Here is a 27,614-nt window from a genome sequence, read left to right as displayed (position 1 = left end):
CTCAATAATTGAAACCATGTATTAAATTCCTGGTTATTCAAAGTTTTTCACCCACTGTAGATAAATTCTGCAATGTTACTACAGAGTCTTGAGTTAAGGCCATCTTCTAGTCCAAATAATTGGAGATTATTTGTTTCAAGTAACAATCTTACCCTGATTGACTTAATCAAAAGTCATGCAATGATGCATGCCTGTAATCCCACTGACTAGGGAGGCTGAGGAAGGAGGATGGCAAATTCAAGGCCAGCTCTGGCAACTCAGCAAGACCCTGTTTCAAAATAAAAAATACGAAAACTAAAAAAAAAATAATAATAAATATTAAAAAACTTTCTGGGGCTGGGGATGTGACTCAAGCAGTAGTGTGCTTGCCTGGCATGCATGCGGCCTGGGTTCAATCCTCAGCACCACATACAAACAAAGATGTTGTGTCTGCCGAAAACTAAAAAAAACAAATAAATAAATAAATATCAAAATAAAAAATAACAAGGATGGGGATGTAGCTCCGTGGTAGGAGCAGCCCTGAGTTCAATCTAGAGTACTTCAAGGAAAAAAAGTCACTTTCAGAATTCAAGAATAATCAAGAACTGGGTTTATAATAAGCAGAAGCAGGCCAAAGGAACTGAAGATTTTTGGTAACAGGAAGTCTGATAAGTATAACCCTGCCACAATCAGCAGCCTCTAGATGTTACTTATGTCCTTGCATCATTCATTCCAGAACCTAAAGATGAAACATACACACATTCAGGTTTCAGCTGTTTTTGAGTTAGGTCAATGTCTGCCTCAGGACTGTATGGGAACAGGAAGAGAGAGTCTGGTCCCTTTGGTTTTGATGTAGGTGGGGATTACATTTTCCTAAAAAATATATATACATTTATATATACATATCCCCATATACATATACGGCAGGAATTAGTTCCCCAAAGTAAACAGAGGGGCTCTTGGGAAGGAGGAATGAATCTGAACAGCTGAAAAACAACAATGTCCACTTCTCAATCCAACTCCTCATCTAGTATTGGAACTCTCAACAGCCAATTCAGTTAAGACAATAAATGGGTTAACCTGATTATTAGAAATTCTGCTTCTAAATAATTCATCCTAGAAATTTCCAGACTGATTAAATGCCTTCATCTAATTTTCTTCTCTCCTGAAACTCCATTACAGGTATGTGTGTGTGTGTGTGTATGTGTGTGTGTGTGTTTGTCTGTCTCTCCCTGTCTCTCTGCCTGCCTGCGTTATCTATGGGAAAAATGCAAAAAAGACAGCAATGATACTTTAATGCTAAAAAACAGAAGGACAAATATCAATTACTGATTTGTGAAAGTTGAATGCCAAATCAGTAATGGAAAAAGCTGAAAAGCAATCCTTTTTATATTTTACAATCTTTCCAAAGTATAGGAACAGGTGGCACCAGTTACCTTGTAGGATTGTTGTGAAGATTAAATTACATTTACATTTGTAAAAACTTACAGGCACACAATAAGTAAATATTAGTTATCACCTCTACCATCATCATCAAGTTTTGTTAAAACTTGTCATGGATCCTGGAAGATTCAACAGCACTATATTAAGCACCTTCACAGTCTACTTTTCCAGCTTCTCATTGTTTTTTTTGTCTTGCACCAGCAATGCCACACTGCTTGAACTTACCTGTGCATACCATGTTGCTTCTACTTGGAATGTTGTTTGAATTTTCATCTAGCTCCCACTCATTTTTCATCTGATAGGCATCACTTCTTTTAGGAAGCAAAGCAATGAGATAGATCTATTTGAAGGGCAAAGGGAAGAGAATGCATAAAGATCCCAAGGCTAGAAAGAGCTTGAAATGATTATGAAATTGAAGAAGATAGTGGTATTTCAATTCATGAGGCAGAAAGTGGGAGATACCATGTGAACCTGAAGAGAGAGGCAAGAACCAGTTTATGCAGGATTGTGTAAACCAAGGAAAGCAGTTTATATTTTTATTGTAAGGGCAACAGAAAGTCTTTGGAGGGCTTTAAACTATTTTAAAATACATTTTAAAATATGACTATGGGGACTGTATATAAAACTAGGACGAGAGAAAAGCATGAACATAAATGCATACTGCTGTGGTTCAGAATGAAATACCAGTGGTGGTATTGACAAGAGATGCAAAGAGGTAGGCCAACTGCTGGTATATTTTACAGGTGGTACTGGAAAAAAATTGCTGATGGATTCAATTTGGAGGTGATAAGGGACAATTTAAAAATGAAAACAAGGTTTCTAGTTTATATCTTTTACTGACATGGAAAATATTGGAGCAAAAACAGACTTGGGGTAGGAATAGGAAGTTTTATTTTGGATATGTTAACTTTTAAATGATAAGTGTTATTCAAGAATAGATGTCACTAAACTTAAGTGTTGAGGAGATGCCCAAATTAAAGAAATAAATTTGGTAGTAAGCAGCATGGAGAAGAAATTTTAAATTATGGGAGAAAACAGAATTACCTAGGAAGATAATGCAGAAAGAGAAGAGCAGGGGATTTAGTTCCAATACACAAAAGAGAGAAGGAAAAACAGCAAAAATAGACTAGAGAGGTCAGAAAGGGCAGTGTTTTAAGAAGCAAGAAGTGCTCAATAGAGTCCAATGTTTCTGAGCAATCAAGACAGATAAGAACAAGAAATGTCTTTGGTCAACATAGAAACTGTTGTTGCTTTGATAAGAGCAGTTTTTGTAGTGACTGGGGGGAAAGTTAAATTAAATAGAAAACAGAATGGGAGATGGGAAAGAGATGATAATGTTCATTTTTTAGGTTTAGTCATATGACTTTGCTGAAATTGGCCTTTTTTTTCTCTTTTGGCAGTGCTAAAGATTGGACCCAGGGCCTCACATGTGCTCTACCACAATGCCAGCTACATTTTGATGTTCAAAACCAATAATTTCATGATTTTTTTTAAAGTTTGATGGACAAAGTTTGGAGCTGATGCAGTTTTTTAGAAAATTCAGAAGCATCAGGAGAACGAGTTAAAGAAATGAAAATTTCAAAAACAATGGGATATTATTTATATTCAATCAGATAAGGTTTTTATGTTATTTGGCTCATTTTTTAACAAATGCATCCTAAACATCATACATGAAACCATGAGAAAAACAGCAAATTCCAATATTGGGCATACCATAAAAATACTAGGCCAGTAGTTCTCAAAACTGTCTTAAGTCATTAAAAATGAGGAAAGTCTGAGGAACTTCCACAGTCAAAGGTACAAAAGGAGACATAACTATACAGAAAAGAGAATATTAGGTTCTAAAAATCTAAGACAATATAAATTATGAACTTTAGTAAAAAAACAGTGTTCAGTACTGGTTTATTAATTCCAACAAATGTACAATAATAATGCCAAATATTACTAATAGGGGAAACTGGATGCAGGGCACATGGCAATTCTCTGGATTATATTTTCAATTTTTTGTTACATATCTAAAACAACCATAAGAATATGGTAATACATACTTTAATAAGGTTTAATTAAGGAAATGGTAATCACCCATTTATCCAAAACCCAGCTTAATGGTCAAAACTGTTACAGCCTCCTTTTGTAGTTTTCTCCCTATAGACATGACCACTTTTCTAAACTTGATTTTCATTTCCTTGCATTTTTTATTACCCTAAGCAATATATAGTACTGTTGAAATTAAGTTGGCATACTATTTATTTCTACAGCTTCCTCTTTTGCCTCATCATATTTCAGAGTTCAGTCTTGTTTTACTAGCATATAACATTCCATCTTGTTAGCGATCCAGTGTATTCATTCTTTGATAGATGTTCCGCATTTCTTGCTTCTATCCACACTATAGTTACTACACTTTTGTCCACATATCAAAATTTCTATAAGTCATACACTTAGGAGTAGAATTCTAGGGTTTAGAATTGTAAAATCTTCAATTTTAACAGATTTTGCATAATTGCTTTCAGAGTGGTTCTAACCTACCAGCAGGTGCGTTCAGACGTGTAGAGAGGGGTAACAACTCTAGAAAAGACTTACTTATAAACCAGGTAGCTTTTTGTTTTTAAGTACTAGGATTGGACCCAGAGCCGGTTTACCACTAAGCTATATCCCCAGTTCTTTTTATTTCTTATTTTGATACAGGATCTCACTAAATTGCTGAGGTTGTCATCGGACTCACGATCTTCCTGCCTCAGCCTCCCCAGACGCTGGGATTACAGCCCTACGCCACCGCGCCCGGCCAGGTAGTATTTTTGATTCACTCTAAAATGGGTTTGGGGTCCACGTAATCATTTCAGCAACAAACCAACATCAACTACTAGCACTTTAAAAGGTACTGACGCCGCTAACCTCGACACAGCCTATCCCGGGAGATTCTGACACACAGCTCCCTTCCGACGTAAGCGTGACGCAGCGACGGACGTCCACACGCTCGGGACGACGCGACTTGTTTGACGCCCTTGAAGGCCCCTTTCCGGGCTGCCTAACGCGACACAAGTGTCAGCTTGTGTTAACTGAATGCCTATTGTTTGCGTAAGGAGAAAATATTCCCACATAGTCTCCTTGTTCTCAGGGCCAATCCGCTTCCCTGGAAGAGCCTCTTTCGGCTGGCTTTTTCTTCAGGCAGCGCCGCGGGCAGCCCGCAGGCCCTTGTGTTGCGCGCGCAGCGACACCGCCTCCTTCTTTTCGGCCGGAACCGCCATCTTTCAGGTAAGGACTGTTCGTGGCTCCCGGGGCCCTGCGTTCCTTAGGCTCGAATTGCGACCCTGCGGCCTCAGATGACATGCACTGGGATACTAGAGAGTCTGTTTACCCAATCTGGGGTCCACTGTCCTGGGCGGTTGGGTCTGTGTCCTGCCAGACCCGGAGCAGCATGCGCTGTGTTAGGGCCTGGGCAGTGGGCTGAGGACCCGACCTGCGGTGCCGTGGCCCTGAGCTGCTACGGTTAGGAAGACGAAGCCGACTCACTGGGGACGAAGTGAGTTAATCTGCGGTTAATTTGACTAGGATTCAGTCTCTCATATCTCTGTGACTTCGGTCGCGGAGTCCTGGGCCCTCGTAGGCTGTGCGGGGCCGCGTGGCCTGATGCTTTTCTAACTCCTTTCAATGTAACGTGGACGGGTAGGCACTTCCGGGTCTTAAGAACGGGTTTAAAACAAGTCTTGGATTTAATCTCCAGTGAGCCTAAATGTCTGAATTTCTGGCTTCGTGGTTGGGTAACTAAGTGGCTGCCCGCCGAGTCAAATCTGGTTAATGAGTCTCAGATCACTCATGGATTGTGCGTGAATTGATAGCCTGTTGCTTTTAGTTTTGGCTCGGGATTGCGAGTGGATGAAGGGAATATATGTTAAGGTTGCCTTACCAGTGCTCATATATCAAGAGGGGAAGATGTGTGTTGAGTGAAAGCATTCCACAACAGCAATATGTCCGATTTAGGAGTTTAGGGGTGAATTTTAATAATTATTTAACAAACTGCTGGCTTCACCCCACATAGCGATTCTAGTTGGCAAATTTGATACCATTGTAGGCTTCAGGCATCATTGGTTTGCATGGGTAAGGTATCGTTTTGGAAAACTGGTTCAGTTTTGTGTGTGTTAGGTCTAGGCATAAAATAGATGCCAGGAAAATGAGTTTAGAGGAGAAGAACTTACTGATTTTGACTGTGGCTCCACAGTCCTTTTATCTTGAGAGGTTCATCCCTAGTTTATGAACTTAATTCAAGTTTACAAGTTTATACAGATGTAGAGATTTGATTATTATAACAATTGCTTAGTTCCTTTTTTGTAAAAAATTAAAGTCTTCCTTTATAATTGGCCTTGTGGGTAGGGGTAATTGCCCTGGATGGCCCAGTGTTCAAAAATGTGTTTTGGCCCTTGAGGGAGCCCAGGAAAGGTTCAAATCTGAATGTTTATAGGTGAATTTTTAGATGGTAAATTAGCTTTCAGTTCAGTTATGCTGTACTTGTGCTAAGAATTGCTTAGTGCTCTGTAAACATTACTTCAATGAATTATAAAAGTGTTTTTAAAAAGAGGGAAGAGAAAAAGGATCTTATCTACTGTATAAAAATGCATGGTTGAGTTTTATTGGGTTCTCCAATAAATTATCCTTTAGATACTAATTTCCAATGCTCTTGGCATTGTTCTAGCATGGATTGTACAGATAAAGTGAGGTAGAAGTCCTGTTAATGTTTTTATAAACTGTTGGAAAAAAGTAGTGATCGTTCATCTGATTTATCTGACTAATTTTATGCTTTCTTCTTTTAGTAATTCGCCAAAATGACGAACACAAAGGGAAAGAGGAGAGGAACCCGATATATGTTCTCCAGGCCTTTTAGAAAACATGGTAAGTTTGTTTACTTGAAGCCATGCTTGGCGTACATTTGGATTTTTATTAGTGTTTGTTGTGGTTCATAAATAGCATATTTTAAAAATCTGGCATATTTTGTAATAGATAAATAGAAAGTATGAATTTTATGTAGTTTCATAACTAAATATCTATGCAGGATTAAAACTTTGGGGAGAAGGTGTGTAGTAGACTGATTTTTTGCTTTCAGGAGAAATTTTCAAAAATATTATGATATTTTTATTTTAGACTTGTCTTGAGACTGACTACTGAAATTTTTTTGCAGGAGTTGTTCCTTTGGCCACATATATGCGAATCTACAAAAAGGGTGATATTGTAGACATCAAGGTAAATTATAAAATTGAGGAATAACACTATAGATGTTAGAAAAGTTGGAATTAATGGAGTGCTGGGTTTTAGGTACCAGTATTTATTACATCTATTGGATCCTTTTACTCTGAGTTTTATGGGAGGAAATCTGCTTGAGTTCATAAGAGTAAAGAACAGATTTTGTGGGGGGTGGGTATTGGGGATTGAACTCAGTGGCACTTAGTTGCTTAGTGTCTCGCTTTTTGCTGAGGCTGGCTTTGAACTTGGGATCCTCCTGAGCTGCTGGGATTACAGGCGGTTGGTACTGTGCCTGGCCAGACTGGTTTTTGTTGTTGTTGTTTTTTGTTTTGTTGTTGTTGTTTTTTTAGTATTTAAGTATTTTGTAGTAGATGAACACAGTACCTTTATTTTTATGTGGTGCTGAGGGGATCGGATCGGACCCAGTGCCTCACATGTGCAAGGCAAGAAGAGCTCTACCAATTGAGCTATAACCCCAACCCTGGACTGAGTGTTTATATCAAAGTGAAAAGGAATGCCTTAGTATAAAATTTATTAAAATGGAGATTATTGTTTTTATGGAAACTCCAGTGAGAACTGTGTTCTTTTGTGATCAGTATTTAAATATGTCCTGGCTCTTGAGCTTAATGATGATTGTCTTTTTGATTGCTTGAAGCAATGTGAAAAACACATTTCACCGGCTCTGAAAGCTCAAGATGCCATTTAAAGGAAATTTTACGACATCTTATTTACTTCAATAAAAAATTAAAGTTTAAGAGTAAGGAGGAGTTGGCTGGAATAACATTTGTCTCCTTTCCTATCCAGGGAATGGGTACTGTTCAAAAAGGAATGCCCCACAAATGTTATCATGGCAAAACTGGGAGAGTCTACAATGTTACCCAGCATGCTGTTGGCATTGTTGTGAATAAGCAAGTTAAGTAAGTAATGAATGGTATAGTTCTTTGTGATTAGGTCATATTCATATACCCCCACCCCTTTCACTTTGCCAATTGGACTTAATGTCTTTATTGGTCATTCAAGAGGGGCAAAGGAAGTATCCTCTTAAAACTCAGGCAGACTGAGTGTCTGTCATGTAACCTGTCAGAGGAAACAAATTGAAATAGATTTCCTGGAAGGTCCTACACAATCTGGTATTAAAGCAGTTCTAGTTTTATAACATAAAAAGTTTATTAAGTTTTAAATTGTACTAGTGATTTGATTTTGGTTCAACTAGTGGTTCAGAGGCTGTCACCTCATCACAACAGCTGCAAAGTAGGGGTGGTTAGAGGAAAAAGAATACCAGTAAAGGAAGGAGAATAAGGTGAGGGAGGTGGGGTAGGAAATGAGCAGGCCACCTGGGACTGATTGGAGTAAATAAATTCAATACATACAATTTTAATGTACTGATAAAAGAAAACAAAAGGATTGTTTACTTCAAGGCCTCTTCCAAGTAGATCAATAATTGAAAAACTAATCAAGCCATCATAACCTTGTTGGTTTATTCGGAGTAAAAGATTCATGATTTATCTAATAAGTGGAATTGTCAAAACCATTTTCTGCATTGCTGTTGTGTTTTTGATGAAACACTTATGAGAATTTCTGCTCTCACCAGGGGCAAGATTCTTGCCAAGAGAATTAATGTGCGTATTGAGCATATTAAGCACTCTAAGAGCCGAGACAGCTTCCTGAAACGTGTGAAGGAAAATGATCAGAAAAAGAAGGAAGCCAAAGAGAAAGGTACCTGGGTTCAGCTGAAGCGCCAGGTGAGAGCTTGACTTGGCAGGGTTTATTGGTGTTAATCTTGGGGAACTATTAAAACTGTTGCTCAGATATTTTTTATTGGAGTTTAAGAATTGAATTATATTTAAAGTTTATTTCCTCTTTTCCCCTTCAATAGCCTGCCCCACCCAGAGAAGCACATTTTGTGAGAACAAATGGAAAGGAGCCTGAACTGCTGGAACCTATTCCCTATGAATTCATGGCATAATAAATGTAAAAATTAAATAAATAAAGGCTCGTGGACTACAAAAATGATTTTTTTTAATTGAGCAGAAGTGTATATTTAATTGTGTCCCAGTTTGTTTGTTTCTCTGCCGTTCAAATTTAGTATTTTTATTGCAGAATAATGTGAAGTGACTTATGGTGGTGCATCAAGTATATACTCAATTGGTTAAGAAATGGCCAAAGATTACTTATGAAATGTAGTTGCTTGGTCTCTAAGTTACCTTGAAGAAAGATACACAAAATAAGTGAAAGGAAAACTGTGTAATTACAGTTAAGGTTAGGAAAAGTTGATTGGTTATAATTATAAAGAGCTTGATTTTAAGGATTATGAATTTACCTTTGAAGCCAACTTCCTTTAAAAAATAGTACCCTGTTCTTTGGGTGTTACTAGTTCTGAATCACTTTGAACAATAGTGTAAAAACATTTGTCTTTCTCCTACTGTAACAAAATAATACAGACTTTACTAATTTTGTAAACAAATTTTTTCAGAGTTTTAGAGACTGGGAAGTCCAAGTGCAGATGCTGACAGGTTTTGTGTTTAAGGGCCTGGTCTGCACTTAAGTTTTCTTTTTTTTCCTCTTGGTCTGCACTTGAAGTTGGTTTCTTTTTGCTGTTATTCTCCTGGGGGGACAAGTCCAGAAGAGAAAAATTAGTAGCCAGTGGGGTTGGGCTAGTTAACTGGGTTTGTGTGTTTTTACTTCATTTAAAAAAATTAACAGCCTTAGTCTTCATCCTTGAAATATTAGTATTCCTGAATTGTTTTTTCTTGCCCCAGTCTGTTTTATTTCTAACTAGGTTTTCCACGTTTCTAGTTCTGCTAATGTAGTTTGTACTTAACTGTGTGTGTAGCTGCTTTTAATTTTATTCCATTATGATCTGATGGAATGCAGGGTATTATTTGCATTTGTAACTGCTTTTAAGTAGTGTTCTGTACATGCTTCCGGACTTGACCATCTTCCTTTTTGTAGCCTATTTAGCAAATGTTGTGGTTGGAGAAAAGAGCCTAATTGGTGGCCTGTAGTTTTCTCTCAGGATAGGAAATAGATACTGCTTTTGCCTAAGCAGACCTGGACTTGGATCTCTCTGAATGCTTAACATAATAGCTATTAACTATCCTCACTTTCTAGAGGGTTGCCTTTAAGTGGATGATTATTGTATTTGAAATTCGTTTTTCACCACCACTTCCAAAAGCAACAAAACTTGGATCAGCTGGAGTTCCTGTCTTATATTTTCTGATGGGTCCTACTTAGTGGGCTACTGTGCACCAAATTGAAGTCAGCTTAAATTTACATGTCCCCCACTTTGTATATTTTAAAATTGAATATCTTTCATACCTATTTATTTCTGGCCCTGTTCATCTAGTCATTCTTCCATCAGCTACCAAGTTCAGAAGTTACTGTTATATGCTGCAAATTACTTGACCTGTGTGACTTTGTTTTCTTTTTGTAAAAGGAATTATTAAAGGATTAGATGGGAATAATTTATAATGCACTTAACATGCTCTTACAATCAGTAACTGCCAGCTTTTTATTATCTGCATATTCATATTTTTCACTGCAACTGAGTAGAGAAATATAGTTTTTAAGGATACACATGATCCCCCCACCCCTTTTTATATATTCTTAGGATTGAGTACTATATGAAGTTGAAATTTTTATTTTATTTTTTTTAGCTAGCAATACTGGGGTGCTATACCGTGAACCTCATCCCCAGCTCTTTTTAGTTTTTATTTATATTCAGTGGGACACTTAAAGGGCTCATGACAGCTACCTTAATGATAGGTTTGAGAAGGGATTACCATGTTTTATTCATTAAAAAAAATGACTCAGGGAGTTCAGACATGTAGAAACCCTTACACTACCATACGTCTAATCCTTTGTAACAGTTCCTACTAAATTGTTTTCCTTTTAATTTCCAGTTATAATTTTTCTACTCTATGCCTTATCTCTTAAGAAAAACTTGGTTTTTCAAGTTCCTTTGCACATGTGCTTGCCTTTTCCTTGCTTCAATGATGAATTCCTGCTTGTTCAATATAGCTTAAGTGTTATAGGGGTTAGCATCCCTGATGCAAGAAGAGAAATGAACAAAGTACTTGGGATCAGAGAAAGACTAGCTCTTAAATGCTCCCACAACATTATTCCCATGTTAGAGGTTTTGCTACTTATCTTCCCTTTGCCTTGGTTAAATTCTGTCATTCAACTTTGCATTCTTAGTTCCTAGCACATTGCGTATTCAATAAATGCTCTTTAAATTAGAGGAGTAATAGGAAACACTATTTAAAAATGAATAGGGAGAAAAAAAAGAAAAAGAAAAAAAAATAAAAATGAATAGGTATTTTAATTCTAGTTTCTGTGTGTTTAATTTTATTTTCATATGGATTTAAGAAAACAAGCGTTTCCTTAAATTTTGAGGTTCAGGTAAATACTTGCTTCATGAGTAATTGGGATTATTCAGTCACCTGTGTTATGTGGAAGCATCAGGAGACAAATTACTTTGTTCATTGCCCAGCGAATCATATTACTCTCACTTAGAGGTTCTTTATGTCCTTAAGGGCTATGATTCTGTTTTACCACAATCTCATGAAAAGAAGTATAATTGTGACTTTTCAAAAAGGAAATGAGGGCTGGGAGTGTCGCTCAGTTTCAACGCTTGGACCCTGGGTTCAATCCCTAGTACTACACAACAAAAAGGAAACGGAATATAATACCTCAGTTTAAGAGGACTGGTGAAGCTGGATGTGGAAGAAGAAAGGAAGGAAGGGTGACGGCTTAGAGAGCCACTATCGTTTGGGCACATATTCAGAAAATAAGAATGTGTTTATGTACAGCACCACTATTTTTTAAAACATCAGTGGAAATACTATGAATTTGTGTTTTTAGTGTTTTTGAATTAAACGCTTTCTCACAAGCACAGCACAAGATTTAAAAATATGTGTACCTTATAGGTTGTTGATTGGTTTTGATAAATTGATTTCATAAAGTGTTGTACAGAGTGCATTCAATCTTAAGTGCATGAAAATGCTTGTCTCAGCACTCTCATAAAGCATTGATTATTATAGACTTTGCTAATTTGGTTGGAGAAAATGTGACATTTCTTTATTACTGGGTTTGGCTTCAATTGGTTTCTTGAACACTTTCCTGGTTTCATTTTATCTACTCTTTGCAAGCTTTCTTAGGTCTTTCTGACCTCTCTCAATATTGAATGCTTTTATATTCTGGGTGATATTCAGCCTCATTGTTTGAACAATGATGCTGCCCTACAAAACACTCCATCTTCTGGCTGTGGCAGCCTCTTTGACTTGTGCAACATTCTGCCCCAAAGGATGATTCAATCACACTTAGCCTTCTTGCTGTGCCTTTGCTATGCCAAGCACATTTTTGCTTCAGAGGTTTTGTACTTGGATGTTTCCTCTGTAGGGAATGCTTCATAGGTCCCCATGGTTTCGTCCTAGTATTCAGCTTTTGCTCAGATTTTATCAAGTCTGTCTCTTTGTATCCTATATATTATTTTCTATCCCTTGTTATCCTTATAGTATTTACCATGACCCAATATATGTTTTGTTGGGAAGGGGGTCTGAGTTTTTATGAGATTATAGATACTTTTAGCACATTAGGGAATATTTACTGGTACTTACTCTACTGGGGAAGATGGGCAGAACAACAACAGCATAAAGCACCATTTTTTAAAAATGTATTTATTTACTGTAATTTGTTATAAATGACAGCAGAATGCATTTCAACTCATAGTACACATAGAGCACAGTTTTTCATGTCTGGTTGTTTACATAGAGTCATCATTCTTGTCTGTATACATGTACTTGGGGTAATAATGTCCATCTCATTCCACCATCTTTCCTATCCCCATGCCTCCTCCCTTCCCTCTTCCTCCACTTTGCCCTATCTAAAGTTCTTCCATTCTTCCCAAGCTCCCCCCCCAACCATCCCCATTATGAATCAACATCCACATTATCAGAGAAAACATTCAGCTTTTGGTTTTTTTAGGATTGGCTTACTCAGCATAATATTCTCCAACTCTATCCACTTAACTTGGAAGTGCCATGATTTTGTTCTTTTTTAATGCTGAGTAATAGTCCATTGTGTATATATACCACATTTTTCTTTATCCATCTACTGAAGGGTATCTAGGTTGGTTTCACAGTTCAGCTATTGTGAATTGTGCTGCTATAAACTGTGAAGTGGCTGCTTCCCTGTAGTATGCTGTTTTTAAGTTCTTGTGGGATAGCTAGGTCAAATGGTTGTTCCATTCCAAGTTTTTTTCCATACTGCTTTCCAGATTGGCTGCACCAGTTTGTAGTCCCATGAGCAATGTATGAGTGTGCCTTTTCCCCACATCCTCACATTTATTTATTTTTGGTACCAGGGATTGAACTCAGGATACTTGACCACTGAGCCACATCCCCAGCCCTATTTTATATTTTATTTAGAGACAATGTCTCACTGAGTTGCTTAGTGACTAAAGATGCTGAGGCTGGTTTTGAATTTGTGATTCTCCTATCTCAGCCTCTCAAGTTGCTGGGATTATAGGCAGGCACCACCGGTGCCCAGCTGTTTGTATTCTTAATAGCTGCCATTCTGATTGGAGTGAGATAAAATCTTAGAGTACTTTTGATTTGCATTTCTCTAATTGCTAGAGATGTTGAATTTTTTTTTTTGTATATTTTTTGATTGATTGTATATATCATGTTCGAGAAGAATCTGTCAGTTCCTTGGCCCATATACTGATTTGGTTGTTTCTTTTGGTGTTAAGTTTTTTGAGTTGTTGATATATTCTAAAGATAAGTGCTCTATCTAATGTGCATGTGGTAAAAATTTGCTCCCATTCTGTAGGCACTCTATTCACCTCACTGGATTGTTTTTTATCTCAACATTGTGAAAACTATGATAAGCCCCAGGCTAACATCATTCTAAATGGAGAAAAATTGAAAGCATTCCTTCTAAAAACTAGAACAAAACGGGGATTCCCTTTTTCACCACTTCTATTTAACATAGTTCTTGAAACTCTAGCCTAAGCAATTTGACGACGAAATTAAAGGGATACGGATAGGAAAAGAAAAATTCAAACTATCACTATTTACCGATGATGATTCTATACCTAGAGGATCCAAAAAATTCCACCAGAAAACTTCTAGAACCTAATAAATGAATTCAACAAAGTAGCAGGATATAAAATCCAAACATAAGCTTGGGAATCAATTTAGTGAAAGAGGGGAAAGACCTCTACAATGAAAACTACAGAATGCTAAAGAAAGAAATTAAAGAAGATCTTAGAAAATGGAAAGATCTCCCTTGTTCTTGGGTAGGCAGAATATATATTATCAAAATGACCGTACAGATTTAATGCAATCCCAATCAAAATTCCAGTGACATTCCTCATAGAAAAAGCAGTCATGAAATTCATCTGGAAAAATAAGAGACCCAGAATAGCCAAAGCAATCTTTGGCAACAAGAGTGGAGTAGGTGGCATCATTATACCAGACCTTAAACTATACTATTGAGCAATAGTAACAAAAATGGCATGGTATTGGCACCAAAATAGACTTGTAGACCAATGGTGCAGAATAGAGAACACAAGAGAAAAACCCACGTAAATACGGTTATCTCATACTTACTAGACAAAGGAATCCAAAACACATATTGGAGAAAAGATAGCCTCTTAAACAAATGGTGCTGGGAAAACTGGAAATCCATATGCAGCAAAATTGAAATTAAGCCCCTATCTCTTACCATGCACAAAACTCAAAGTGAATCAAGGACCTAGGAATTAAACCAGAGGCCCTGCACCTAATAGAAGAAAAAGTAGTTCCAAATCTTCATCTTGTCGGAGTTGGCTCTGCCTGCCTTAAATAAGACTCCTACAGCGCAATAAATGGGATTGATTCAAACTGAAAGGTTCTTAGCAAAATAAGGCACCATTCTTAAGGAGGTGACAATATAGAGGGACAGAAAGACATGAATACTTACACAAAACAAGCCAGAAGTTATTGGGGGAGTGTAAAAGGGGAATGGAAGTGGGGAGTCAGTGTCCACAGGGCTCTTGTTTTTGTCCTCTTCTTGATAACTCATTTCTGTCTTCATTGACTTAAGCCAACAGACTCAGAAAACTAGCAAATCAACCAAGCAGTCTCCTGTGCTTTCCTGGTCTCTTTCCTAATTAAATTTCCTGGTTGCCTGTGACAAATTTGGTTTCCACCTCCACCACTCTGATGCAACTGTATTCTCAGAACTTGTTAGTTAAAAAACTTGGAGACCTTTTTCCAGTTTAATCTGCAGCTCCCTAATATTAAACCAGACCAACAAATTTTCCTTTTCTACCAGAGGATTCTATCATCTTTATTCAGGTTCTTCTACCCATTTGGCACCTCCTTGATGTTCCACATTTGCTACTGTCTTCCTTCTCTATAAGTTCTTTCTGGATGATCTAAGCCAGTGGTTCTCAAAGTATGGTCCCCTACCTAGCTGCACCAGCATTATCTGGGTAAAGTTGATAAAAGTGCAGATGGAGGGCTGGTAAAGTTGTTCAGTGCCACAGTGCTTGCCTGCGTGCCAGAGGCCCTGGATTCAATCCCCAGCACAGAAGGTGGGAGGGAGCAGATCTACCCCTACTGAATTTGAAATTCTGGGGATAGGGCCCAGCATGGCAATATAATAAGCTCTCTGGCTAATTAAGTAACATGCTTAAGTTTGAGAACCACCTATCTTTGTCTTTAACTTTCTCTGATACACTTGAGTAACAGAGCTCACATTTGCTGAAGCTTACACTCTCTCCCTGTGAATGTCCTACAAATATTATACAATTAATTTAGAAAGTTGTGTAAAAGGAGAGACGAATTAAAAATCTGAGATTTGAGCAATGTGTGTTTATGTGTGCTGACAAAATTATGTGTCTGCCTTGAAATGCAAGTTTTTAAAATATTGAGCAACCACCACAAATTGTGAATTTATAAGTTCACCTCTTACCAGACAATTCCCTTTTGTTAAGAAAAATATTCTAACTATAAAACTTCTCACCTATTTTTTTTTAAGCCTGTTAGAGCCATGACACTAAATGAGACTGCATATCCCCTTGAAATATTGAATTCTGTCTCTTTATCTGGCCTGGTATCTTCTGAGGTCTTCTGTTTTTGTTCAGTTGAACCCAATCCCAAACTTATATTCTTTGAAGTTTTCCTCTATTGTGGCAAAAACAAAGAAACAGGTTCAGGGGCTGGGGATGTGGCTCAAGCGGTAGCGCGCTCGCCTGGCATGCGTGCGGCCTGGGTTCGATCCTCAGCACCACATACAAATAAAGATGTTGTGTCTGCCGAAAACTAAAAAAATAAATATTAAAAAATCCACCCCCTCTCTCTCTCTTAAAAAAAAGGGGTTCATATCTCTTCCATATTCCCACTAGTATAGCATTAACAATTTCTCTGTATTGGGATAGAAAAATGCTAAAATATTATAAAGAAATTCCTAAAATTTAGTGATAGAATTGGTAAAATACAAACAAGGTGGACTTATTCTTTTCTGAGCACAAGAATAATCATTTGAAACTGGGTTTACTTGCAATGAGTGTTTATGCCATATTTCTCCATTCCCAGCCCTACTTAAGGGGAGAAAATTGTATTATGCATGCAAAAAACTCAGCACAAAAATCTATTAGGTTCCTAGTTTTTCATTACAATAGGCAGAATCTGCAGCTGTTAATGCTAAGGTGGAAAATGTGTATAGAGAAATGAATAAACAACTGAGATTCTGTATTGTGTTTCTTTCCAAATAGTGAAAAGTGTGTGGTGAGGGAGCACCAGACAGACCATCTCATAAGCCATTAATGGAAAGGGCTCAGAGAAATTGCTCTCATACTTTTCCATCAAGATTAGAGCTTTATGAAATTATTTGGGTTGGAAAATAAATCCAGTGGGGTACTCTTTAGTTAGTCTCTGGAAAATGAGGTGATAGCTCAATTCAAGATGCAATTGGATTTTTACTTTTGCTCCACCTGAGCAGGAAAAGAAAATTAATTGCTCATGGGAGATGAGTAAGTAAATTGTTTTAAAATCCTTGAGAAGAGAATCCATATCTGTTCTTTGTAGCTCCTAGCGTTAACACTGTTGCCTGTGAAAAGTCGCCCTTTGCAAGAACATTCAATACCTTTTCAGAGCTTCCTGGTAAACTTCTTAGCAAGGTGCATGTTGCAATCCACAGGCTGGCCCCCAATCCTGTGGTCCCCACCATGTCTCTCCTCTATGAGACTACTCATATTTCCTCAGACTTGCCATTTACCTTCTTACCTTTTTGCACATACTCTTCACTCAACTTCATATGTCTTTACCCTCCCTCTGAGCCTCCACCTATCAAATACTACTCAGGCTTGGAGATCAGTTGTTCTTTCCCTGTAACTCCCTGATATCTCCCTCATCTCAGATTTGATCTCCCTGTAGTTGTCCTATTGGAGCTTACACCTGATCTGCTTTGTCCTTGCATTTACCTGTCCAGAGTATTCTTCATCCTGCTCTCCACACCAGTGGAAAGGGGCAGATTTACAGTCAGAGGGCTTAGGGTCTCTACTACTAAATGTAGCTTGTCTGAACCCTAATTTAGAAGTTTTTTTTTTTTTTTTAACCTGTTACACAGGTTTGATAAAGACTTAAATGTTAAGAATTGAGATAATATTTGAGAATATTTTTTTGCTAAATTCAATAATTTATAAATGATAATTAATTTCACTACAACAGGGATGTCTGTGAAGGCAGGCAGGAGTGTCTGGTGCTTTGTATGTTTAATAATATAAAGTTAGCTGTTCTTTGTGTTCTGTACTAGAGCCTTGCAGACAGTAGATTTTCAACAGTTTTGACTATTGTTAAAATAATATAGGGAATTAGTAGAGGACAGAAGCATCATTCCTATTCTAGGGAAAGTACCTCAAAAGCAGAGTCTGAGGCACCAGAAACTCATTATCGATGGATTTAGGATACACGGTAAAGATAGTTGATATTGGGTTATGGATGGTGGGGTGCGCGATGTTCATGAATTAGAGGAGGACCCTTTTTCCCAAGGGCTAGAATTCAAGCTCTTGTTGGACTGGTAAAGAGTTAATAATTTCCCAAGTCTGATGTTATTTGTGTATTACTAAATTCTGACCTTCATACTCATTCTAAACACCCACAGATTTGTGTATTTGAGTCTTTGCCTACGCATTTCTATTATCTTTTTAAAACTACTTCAGCATGCCTGTGTTATATTGGTTGCACCACAATTTTACATAACTCTGGACACAAAGAAATCTAAAATGAAATAGCAGAACACAAGCAGCAACACTTGAGAAATGCTATTTATAATTCTTCATTTCAGTAGCTTATTATCTCTACAAGGTCACAGATTATCTGTATTTGTAAATGAAAGGAGGATAGAATAACATTTTGAGTTCTTCTAAGCAAAGTGCAGGGTAAGTGCGAAATGGAGCATAATTGCCACTGAGCAAAGCATAGTCTTAGGAATCTTCACTGTTGGGTGATCTTAAACTAAAATAATCTTATTCCAGAGAGGGGATGTAAAGTAGGGAATGAGGTAAACAGATATGCTCAAGATTTAATAAAAAATGACTCATTTTTTTTCCCTTGAAAGTTCTGCATTTTCACCCCAGAAAAGTGAAGTGGGTTTGTGGCAGATCCCCTTAGCTGCTACCCAGCAGCCATGCTCTCTTCTATTTCTTAATTTTGAATGGGAGCAGCACTGTGTCCATCCTCCGGGAGTACCCATGATCACCTAAGCTAGTCATGGCAATCCCAACCTTCATGGATCATCTCTTTCTTGATTTCTTTGCTCTGGCCCATGAAATGTAAGGGAAAATCGATTGAGTTCTTGTGAGAATTGTTTTATTTCACAATAAAAGAGACAAAGCAAGATAATCCTTCCCTTTCTGTTTGGGTGAAAACTCAGTGCTGCAGAGCCATCTTGTAAACAGTGCCAGACCCCATCACGGAATTACCCAACAACTCCTAACAGCTTCACAGTGGCTTCCTAAACAGTTTTTTCCTTTTTAGTGCCTCTTCCTCTGTCAGGGAGGAAGGTGCCCTGTTTCAGGTCTTTCCTGTTAAACTGAAGTATAATGGAAGAAGATTGCCTTGTGAACAGCCAAAAGTCAGTACAACTTAAATAGGGCCAGTTACCTCAGATGTTTCCTGGTATGCTTCCTCCTGAGAGCAAGTTGCTTACAAATGCAAGGGATGATGGTCATAAGTATGACTTCTGTTTTTTCTAGTTCCTACAGTGAAGCCATCATTCATCCATTTATTCATTCAGAAAGTCAGCCAATAAACAAACATTGATTGAGGTCTTTGTCCCAGGTACCACTACATGCTGGGCACTAGCGATAGAAGTAAGCTAGGGTTCTTACCCTCTACAGACAGACATGAAACAAACATTCCACCAGAAAGTAATGACAGTTGTGATCAATGCTGCCAAGGGTGCCCTGAGAGTGAGTAACTAATTGCAAGATAGGGGTGGGCAGTGATCAGAGAAGACTCTGCAACAAGTAAACTGAATTACCATTTATTCTAGTCTATTTCATGATTATTCAGAATTCTTCAGTTGAAAAATGAGAAGAGCAATAAAGATGGAAAAGAGGAGACAGCAAGAAACAGGGCAGTAGAAATAATAGAATGTGGTGATTAACCGATAATGTGAGAGGGTGAGAGGTTGAGGTCAAGGACAGCTCCACAGGCCTGCTTGGGCTGCTGGGTGCATGGAGGCACCTTCATCAGTGTGTTCAATTCCAAAAATGGATCCCATTCTCTATTGCTTTCTGTCCTAGCTATTTCAAATGCAAATTTGCTGCTGCTTCCATAAAGATGTGGAGTGTATTTCCTCACCCCTTGAATTTGTGCTGACCTCATGACTTACTTTGGCTGGCAGAAGGCAACAGAAGTGATTTTTTTTTCTTTGGAGCCAAGGCTTCAAGAGGTCTTGTCCACTTCCACTCACTCGGTTGGAACTCGCCACATAAGAATAAGCCCTCCAAACTGCTGGATATAACACATGTGATTTTGTCACTGCTCCTCCCCCATTATTGCCTTTAGCCAGTTGTCAGACTTGAGCGATGCAGGAGCACAGTAGCCAGTTCTCTGCCTCTCCCAAGACCAGGAACTCTGTTAGTGCAGCAAAGAGCTCAGCCAAGATCTGCAGAGCCTGGCCTAGATTAAATGACTCACCCACTGACCGTATAGCCTTGTGAGCAATAGCAAGCAGGGATTGTTGTCCTATAGCTATTAAATTTTGTGTGGTTTGTCAAGCAGCAAAAACTGATAAAGCCAGGATAGAGCAAGGGAATGAATAGGGTGGGGCTAATAGGCAGTTGGACAGAAGAGTTTGGAAAACAGCAGATCAAAAGCATGAGGTCTTTATTAGGCTCCTGCCTTACTATGGTGGGCTCCTGAATTCCAAGAACTAGGCCATTTTTCTCTTTCTGTGTCCTCTTCCTCCCTTTCCCCCGCCCCCTCTCTAAACTCCACCGTGTATCTAGAAGTAAATACTTGAACAATGAAGTAAATCCGTGACTCAAGTGCGTAAACAGAATTAATGATGGAGAATTAGTCCAGAACCAGAGCTCTCAGCAGGTGGAATGCTCATTGTTTACCAATGAGTCAATTCAGCCTGCGCCAGCAGGGCAGGGGCTGCCAGGGTTTGGATGCTGAGCTGCAAACGACTGCCCCCAAGGGGACTTCACATGTAAGTGACTGTAGTTACCCCGAGTGATACTTGGAGGGGTTGGGGGGGGGGGTGGCTCTTGCCTCCTCCGTCCCTTTTTCCAAAAGAATGTCACCTCTCAGCACCTTTTGAAAATAAAAAGCAACATTCCACAGGAATCTATCCCTTCCATTGTTGCAGAAATATCCGACCAATTGCACTTTTCCCTTTTTCTTTCCTGCATTATCTCTAATCTCAGGTTGACCTACAGAGCTAGTGACCCAAACTGGCCACTGTGGGGCGGAGGGGGCCGGGGAAGTGCCAGATACAGCCTGAAAGCCAGGATGATGGTCTCTATGGCTGGTGGCCGTATTTCCAGGGTTCGCGAGCTCAGAGCCGTGCAGGTTCCCTAGCACTGCGCGTCAGACTGCGAAATGGTGCGCACGCCCGCGGTGACGGTCCCCTTGGATCACCCTACTCCCGCCCCAGCTCGCCGCTACGGGAAGGGGCGGGGAATAGGAGGAGCTGGAGGCGGCCACCGCGCTCCCCCGCAAGCCGAGCGCTTTTAAAGCCGCGGAACTTGACAGCTAGGCTGGCCTCCGCCACAGTCCTGGCGCCCGGTGTTCCCGCGCTCTCCGCTCGAGAGCCGATTCCAGGTGCGGTCGAGGCCGGGACCGCTCGGCTTGCGCGCTTCTCTGCCCGACGCGCTCCATGCGGCCACTCAACATGTCGGGGCACTTTCTGCTGGCTCCCATTCCTGAGTGCTCCTCCGACTACCTCCTACCCAAAGACATCAAGCTAGCGGTGTTGGGAGCCGGGCGTGTAGGAAAGAGCGGTGAGTGGCGGAGACCTGCAGCGACAACTGGAGGTCCTCCAGGGAGGGAGCTTTGGTGGAGGTTGGAGGGCTGGGGACCGGATGAATCTGGCCGTTTTGGTGCTAAGAGTGTCTCCCTTCAATCCCGGCCCCTTTACGCCCGCCTGCTTCTTCTGGGCGCATACTCCAAGACTTTCGCTGGGGTGGACGCCTGTTTGAGAATGGGGTTGCCGGAGGAAGTGTCCCTCCAGTATGTCCCTTCATAAAAGCTGAGGGAGACCAACTTATGGCACCTCCGGTCTTGCAGAACCTTGGGCTTCAGGGCGTGCATGCGGCTCAGAGGCCCGTCGCTGTTGTCTTCTACTCTTTGAATTGATTTTGCCTATTTCCTTTTCAGCAATGATTGTGCGCTTCCTCACCAAGAGATTCATTGGCGACTATGAGCCGAATACAGGTTAAAATAATTTTATAATCAATATTTTTGTGCCTTCATGTTTCTTTTTGCTGATCCGAGTGTGGGAATTTAAAAGCAAACTCTCTTTCCTTCTCTAGGCAAGTTGTATTCACGTCTCGTCTATGTGGAGGGAGACCAGCTATCTCTGCAGATCCAGGACACTCCTGGGGGCATCCAGGTAAAGACTGCCAGAAGCAAAGAGCCCCTGCTAGAACATTCTGGGGTGGGGGATGGAAGTGGGGCCAGGGTGGGGGTGAGGGGAGACCAGCATATAGCTGGTCAGAGGCTGTGCTATGGGTCCCAGTGACATGCTAAAGGTATACATTTAAATGTAAGAGTCAACCGTCTACAAGTGTGGGACTGGAAATTGTAGTGTTGGAAGTCCTCCAAGGTGAGGTTGGTTAGAAGTAGCTTCCTATGGGCTGGGGATGTGACTCAAGCGGTAGCGCGCTCGCCTGGCATGCGTGCGGCCCGGGTTCGATCCTCAGCACCACATACAAACAAAGATGTTGTGCCTGCCGAAAACTAAAAAATAAATAAATAAATAAATAAATATTTAAAAAAAAAAAGAAGAAGTAGCTTCCTCTTAGCTCCCTGACACTTCTCTCTGCTGCCCTGGCAGACTATCACTACTTAGGTGGGTCTTACCAGTTTCAGAGATCAACCATGAAACAATTAAAAAAGCAAACCCAGCCTCAGGCTATAGCTCAGTGGTAAAGAATGTGCTTAGCATGTATGAAGTCCTGGGTTCCATCCCCAGCATCACATAAAACAAAATAAAACAGAAAAAACTGGTGGGATTCTGGTGGGAGAGGGTCTTTCTGGTTAGCAAGTTCTTCTGGAGTGCTTCTGTTACTGGCTGTTCCCCCAAGTCAGGAATTGCAATCAGATAACCCCTTGGCCAGTTCTGGAATGTAACTTAACTAACAAGTTACTAATTGCTAATCCCTTCTAGGGAGGAGAAGAACCCAAAGAGAGGAATTTGTTTCTGTAACATTCTCAAGAAGTTGCTTGCTAAAAATATTTTCATAGATTTGGGAATAGATATTTATCTTGGCTTCTTTTCAAAGTTTTGTTTATTATGAATTAGTTCCCTAAAAATTGAGCCATTCTGGTTTGAAGTAATTCTTCAGTCAGCCAGGGTTCACCAGAGATTGCCTGTCAAGCAGAGGGTTTAAAAATATCCCATGGATATCAGCAAATAAAATAAGCCAAGCAGGGAGTTTAAGAATTTGCACTCTCCCTGTTAAAAGTCTCCTTTAGCAGAAGCTGGGTAGAACCTGTAAACTATATTTAGTGTTTTTCTTTTCCCAGTGTTTCTTCAAGGGTTACTTTGATGTTATAATTGAGCTTGCCTCTCATCGAGGGCTTCCTTGACCGATCTCATTTTGATCTTCCTCAGGCCCAAGACAACCTCAGCCAGGCCATTGATTCTCTATCCAAGTGCGTGCAGTGGGCCGAGGGCTTTCTTCTTGTCTATTCCATCACAGACTATGACAGCTACCAGTCCATCCGGCCCCTTTATCAGCATATCCGGAAGGTTCATCCTGATTCTAAAGCCCCTGTCATCATAGTGGGCAATAAGGGGGACCTTCTGCATGCCCGGCAGGTACAAACGCATGATGGTATTCAGCTAGCCAATGAGCTAGGCAGCCTATTCCTTGAAATTTCCACTAGTGAAAACTACGAAGACGTCTGTGATGTGTTTCAGCATCTTTGCAAAGAAGTGAGCAAGCTGCACAGCCTCAGTGGGGAGCGGAGAAGGGCCTCCATCATCCCCCGGCCTCGCTCTCCCAACATGCAGGACCTGAAGAGACGCTTCAAGCAGGCTCTGTCTTCCAAAGTAAAAGCACCCTCCACCTTGGGGTAAAACATCTCAGACAGACTGACGTCCTTTTTATTATGCATTTGTGCAGCTACAAAGACTGGACCTCTCCCTTTTTAATCACACATTCAGAGTTTATTTTTATAAAGACTTTATTGGTTTCCAAGTGTATGTGTGTTACTAAAAATTCAAACTGATTGCCTAGAAGTTGGGTAGTTTTTTTAAATAAAAGATTTTTTTTTTTTTTAACTGTAACTGCTAGCCACTTTTCCATTAAAGGCAAAATGGCAACATTGCTCCTTATTTTCTAATGTCTTTTTATAGAAATCATACTTGCACCAGAGCCCAGAACTGCTCAATGCTTGCCTTGAGTTTGAACTCTGATTGGTGTCTTTCAGTAGGGAGTGGGTTATGTAGAGGGAGTCTGCTGTGGGAGAAAGAAAGTATGTGGAGGAGGAAAGGGATTTGAATAACTGCAGGATAGCTTTAATTAGTGCACTTTGCCACAGTCATGAAATTGACACTGTGATTTTCACAGGAAGGGGTACATTGTGAGCTGATGCTAAAAAGTTACAAATCATGAATATTATTATTTATTGGTGCAAATACAAGTACAGTCTTTCTACTCATTAAAAAGAAAAAACAACAGCAATTAAAAAAAAATCTAGAATTCCTTAAGTCAGTAAGTGGGCCTTACCATCCAGGAGTTGTCTCAAAATTTTCCTTCCCTTCCTGTCTCCTTGACCCTCTGTTGAATATGGTGGAAATAAGGAGATGATCAAAATATGGTTTCATGAATTACTGTATATTGTATCTAAAGAAAATTTTTCTTAAGTTTACAATGCTTAAGGAAATAATGTGAACTATCCTTCCAAGGAACAGCTTCCATAGATGAGGTACATTAATCCACAGTGAGTGAGCTCCACAATTGTTGGAGTCCCATTGCTCGACTAGAATGGAAACAGGCCTGTATGGAAAGAAAAGTCTAATTAAAGTTTGAGGTGAATCCTTTTTCAGAGGAGGGTAATGGCGATTGCATCCAAGGCCTAGCACTCTACCACTGAACTATATGTCCAGCCCCTGAGGTGTGTGTCTTTATACAATTATCTGGAGCAGCTGTTTAACTAATGAAGTGGAGTACAAGACATGTGAGGTCTCTCAATCTAGAGGGAGGTGCAGGTGTTGGTGGGTGTGATAGGTTTTCCTCACTATGACCAAAATACTGGACAAGAACAACACAGAATAGGCCAAGTTCATTTTGGCTCATGGTTTCAAGGGTGGGCTGAGTCCATATCTCTAGGCCCAAGATGAGGCCGAACATCATGGCAGCAGAGTGTGGTGGAGCAGCACTTCTTCAATCATGCAGGGCCAGGAAACAGAGATAGTAAGAGGAAGGGGCCAGGAAAAGATGCAACCTTTCAGGACATGCCCTCAGTGACCCACCTCCTCTAGCCACACCCCACCTACCTACAGTTAGCACCTAGTCCATTCAAACTAGGACTGATTAGGTTACAGGTCTCAAAATCTGATCATTTCTCCTCTGAATATTTCTGAATTGTTACAGGAGCTTTCAGTGGACACTTTACATCCAGACCACAGCAGTGGGTAAGGCTTTGGAAATTCCCTCCAATGTTAATAGGGTATCACCCTATTACAGCCTGAGCTCTAGGTTTTCAGAGAAGCAGCCTGCAGACGGTAGCCTTGCCATTGCATGTCAAGCTTTTGTGTATATGTATTTCAAAGTCCAGTAATTGAGGTCAGTAACTAGGACAGTAACTCACATATGGTGTCTGATAAGGTTGGATATCACATTCCCTAGGGAAGAGGGAGTTCCCTCCAAGTTCTCCCATGTGGGTTCTGGTATGATGTTGTACTTTCAAAGACAAGAGGAATACACTCCAAAAAGAGACCTGGCAGAGCAAGCCGTGTAAGTGTTTGGAATCATTTCAAAGCTGTATATCACCCTCACATCCATCCAGCCTCCAGTTCTGTCAGTCTCTCTCCTGTTTTTCTCTAAAGACTCCTCTGCCTTAATATGGGTTCTTGTAGCTCTTGTCTAGACTGGGAGGCAAGCAGCTAAGCAAGCCTCTGTTTTCTTGGCTTCCAGCATGATATCCCTCCAATTCTTTTCTTTCTTTCTTTTTTTTTGTTTTTTTGTGGTACTGGGGATTGAACCCAGAGGCACTTAAACACTGAGCCACATGCCCAGCCCTTTTTTGTATTTTATTTAGAGACAGGATCTCACTGAGTTGCTTAGACCCTTGCTAAATTGCTGAGGCCGGCTTTGAATTTGCAATCCTTCTGCCTTAGCCTCCCGAGCTGCTGGGATTACAGGCCCTCCAATTCTTTCTTCACACCAGAACAACCTTACCTATACCAACCCTAATAATTTTGTTTTCATGATTGAAAAAAATATTCAGCTGGCTTCCCTATCTATAAAATACATATGAGATGTGGCATCAGAATTTTTATCACCTCTCCAAAAGCAAACACACATACCCAACAAACACTCCATACCAACAGAACTGTCTTCCTTTCTTAGTGCATACCAGTCTCTTTTACACCTCCTACCTTGGCATAAACGAACCTATTGGCAGACCTATGCCACAAACGAACACAATATTTTTTTTCCTGTTCTACACCTTAGGTCTGGCTAACTCATCTTTAAGACTAAAGTCACATGCTAGATTCAGCTCCAGGATGCCTTCTTTAATTGTCCCTCTCTACCCCTGCATTTGTATTATAACCCAACTATGTCACATAGTTATTTGTTACCCCACTATGTAGGGAGTATCCCTTGAGAGCAATAACTTCATTTTATGACTTTGTATTCCCAGCTTCTAGTCCAGGGCTTATGAATAGAGTGGTCATTTTTCAGTAAACATGATGAATAAATAAATGAACTATTTTTTTGGTGCTAAGGGACAATAATAGGAGATTATAGTGAAATAAATTATTACTTTGCAAAATAAAGACTCTAGGGCTTTTTTTATATTTATTTTTGTAGTTGTAGTTGAACACAATAACTATTTTTATGTGGTGCTAAGGATTGAACTCAGGACCTTGCACGGGTGAGGTGAGCGCTCTACCGCTGAGCCATAACCCCAGGCCCAACTCTAGGGTTTTTGCATAAAGACTTTTCACTAGCAGTGACAGAATGGAACTGATTGATATCACAGCTTGTGGCGATTGCAGATCATTACCTTTCCATCCAAGGACACCTCTGTCCCTACCTGTGGTATTGAGGGGAGCTCACCTATACAAAATGGCACAAAGGTTTAAAAAAATTAAATAATATATCTAAAGGAGTGTCAAAATACTTAAAAATATAATTTTTGGGATTCTATCATCTTTTAAATAGGGCCTTCTCTTTGTTGGTTTGCATGATCTCAGAACAAAAGGAGTTCTATCATTATCCATTGTAGCTTCCTGCCATGCATTCTAACATAGACAAAAGAACAACTGATTCTCCGATTCATGGCTGCAGTCTAAAGGTGTCCAGATTACTAGCTGGTGCCAGAGGCTTCTCTGCTCTCAAGGATCTGAGATCAAATATCCCATGGGGAAAATTTAAATCATAATGTAAAAGCTAAACAATGCACAAGTCGTCTCAGGCAGCCTCTGATCAAGTTGCCAGGAGTGAATGGTAAGAACAGAAAGTCCTCTGACCTGAGAGATCAGAAGTTGCATCCCAGGGCAGCCTCTGTGGGCTCAGATGAGCAGATGGGCCTAGCAGAAAGTGCTGTCTTCAGGCCAGAATCCACCGAGCACAAAAGCTGCTGGCCGGTGCTGGTCCCAGAGGGAGCTTGTTGCCTGCTGTCTCTTTTTCTCAGCCTCCTGCTGATTGGCAGTGAAGTCTCTTGGGGATAATGGTACTTAGGGAACATCTGGAAGGCTCTTGGGATGGTAGCCTTGAAAGTGGAAGATATAAACATGCAGTTATCAGGAAACAGAACAGGAAGTGGTTGGATTTGTGTGTAAAGAAGAGGACCCTTTGAGGGGAAGCTAAACGCTAAGCCAACTCAACCCCTCCCCTCAAAAGTGGAGAGAGAAGCACATGCGTGTGATCCCTGATACTTGGGAGGCTGAGGCAGGAGGACTGCAAATTCAAGGCCAACCTGGGTAACTTAATGAGACCCTGTCTCAAAGTAAAACAAAAAGGGCTGGGGGTGTAGCTCAGTGGTAGAGTGTTTGCCTAG

The 27,614-nt window shown here is 40.0% G+C and overlaps 2 protein-coding genes and 2 non-coding genes across 4 annotated transcripts; all 4 read left to right on the top strand.

The window, feature by feature from the left end:
• The first annotated feature begins 4,576 nt into the window (after positions 1-4,576).
• Positions 4,577-8,667, top strand: Rpl21 (ribosomal protein L21). The gene is made up of 6 exons (XM_027928955.2): positions 4,577-4,674; positions 6,228-6,306; positions 6,593-6,654; positions 7,459-7,571; positions 8,246-8,396; positions 8,531-8,667. The coding sequence occupies exons 2-6, from the start codon at positions 6,240-6,242 to the stop codon at positions 8,618-8,620; spliced, it is 483 nt and encodes a 160-aa protein (XP_027784756.1). The 5' UTR covers positions 4,577-4,674; positions 6,228-6,239; the 3' UTR covers positions 8,621-8,667.
• LOC114087511 (small nucleolar RNA SNORD102) lies at positions 7,275-7,345 on the top strand. The gene has a single exon (XR_003581844.1). It is a non-coding gene; the product is annotated as a small nucleolar RNA SNORD102 (small nucleolar RNA).
• LOC114087514 (small nucleolar RNA SNORA27) lies at positions 7,622-7,749 on the top strand. Its single transcript, XR_003581847.1, has one exon. It is a non-coding gene; the product is annotated as a small nucleolar RNA SNORA27 (small nucleolar RNA).
• Positions 8,668-20,851: 12,184 nt separating the features above from the next.
• On the top strand, positions 20,852-23,692 carry Rasl11a (RAS like family 11 member A). The gene is made up of 4 exons (XM_027928906.2): positions 20,852-21,157; positions 21,534-21,590; positions 21,689-21,768; positions 22,993-23,692. The coding sequence occupies exons 1-4, from the start codon at positions 21,034-21,036 to the stop codon at positions 23,458-23,460; spliced, it is 729 nt and encodes a 242-aa protein (XP_027784707.1). The 5' UTR covers positions 20,852-21,033; the 3' UTR covers positions 23,461-23,692.
• Positions 23,693-27,614: the final 3,922 nt, after the last annotated feature.

This window comes from Marmota flaviventris, chromosome 4 (assembly GCF_047511675.1).
Source record: "Marmota flaviventris isolate mMarFla1 chromosome 4, mMarFla1.hap1, whole genome shotgun sequence".
In the NCBI taxonomy this organism is placed as follows: domain Eukaryota; kingdom Metazoa; phylum Chordata; class Mammalia; order Rodentia; family Sciuridae; genus Marmota; species Marmota flaviventris.
This window is presented reverse-complemented; position numbering and strand designations above follow the sequence as displayed.

Coding starts and splice junctions, on each gene's coding strand:
- Rpl21 (XM_027928955.2), top strand. CDS start 6,240: ATGACGAACACAAAGGGAAAGAGGAGAGGAACCCGATATATGTTCTCC. Junction 6,307..6,592: donor CAGGCCTTTTAGAAAACATG/GTAAGTTTGTTT, acceptor ATTTTTTTGCAG/GAGTTGTTCCTTTGGCCACA. Junction 8,397..8,530: donor GGGTTCAGCTGAAGCGCCAG/GTGAGAGCTTGA, acceptor CCCCTTCAATAG/CCTGCCCCACCCAGAGAAGC.
- Rasl11a (XM_027928906.2), top strand. CDS start 21,034: ATGCGGCCACTCAACATGTCGGGGCACTTTCTGCTGGCTCCCATTCCT. Junction 21,591..21,688: donor CGACTATGAGCCGAATACAG/GTTAAAATAATT, acceptor TTCCTTCTCTAG/GCAAGTTGTATTCACGTCTC. Junction 21,769..22,992: donor ACACTCCTGGGGGCATCCAG/GTAAAGACTGCC, acceptor GATCTTCCTCAG/GCCCAAGACAACCTCAGCCA.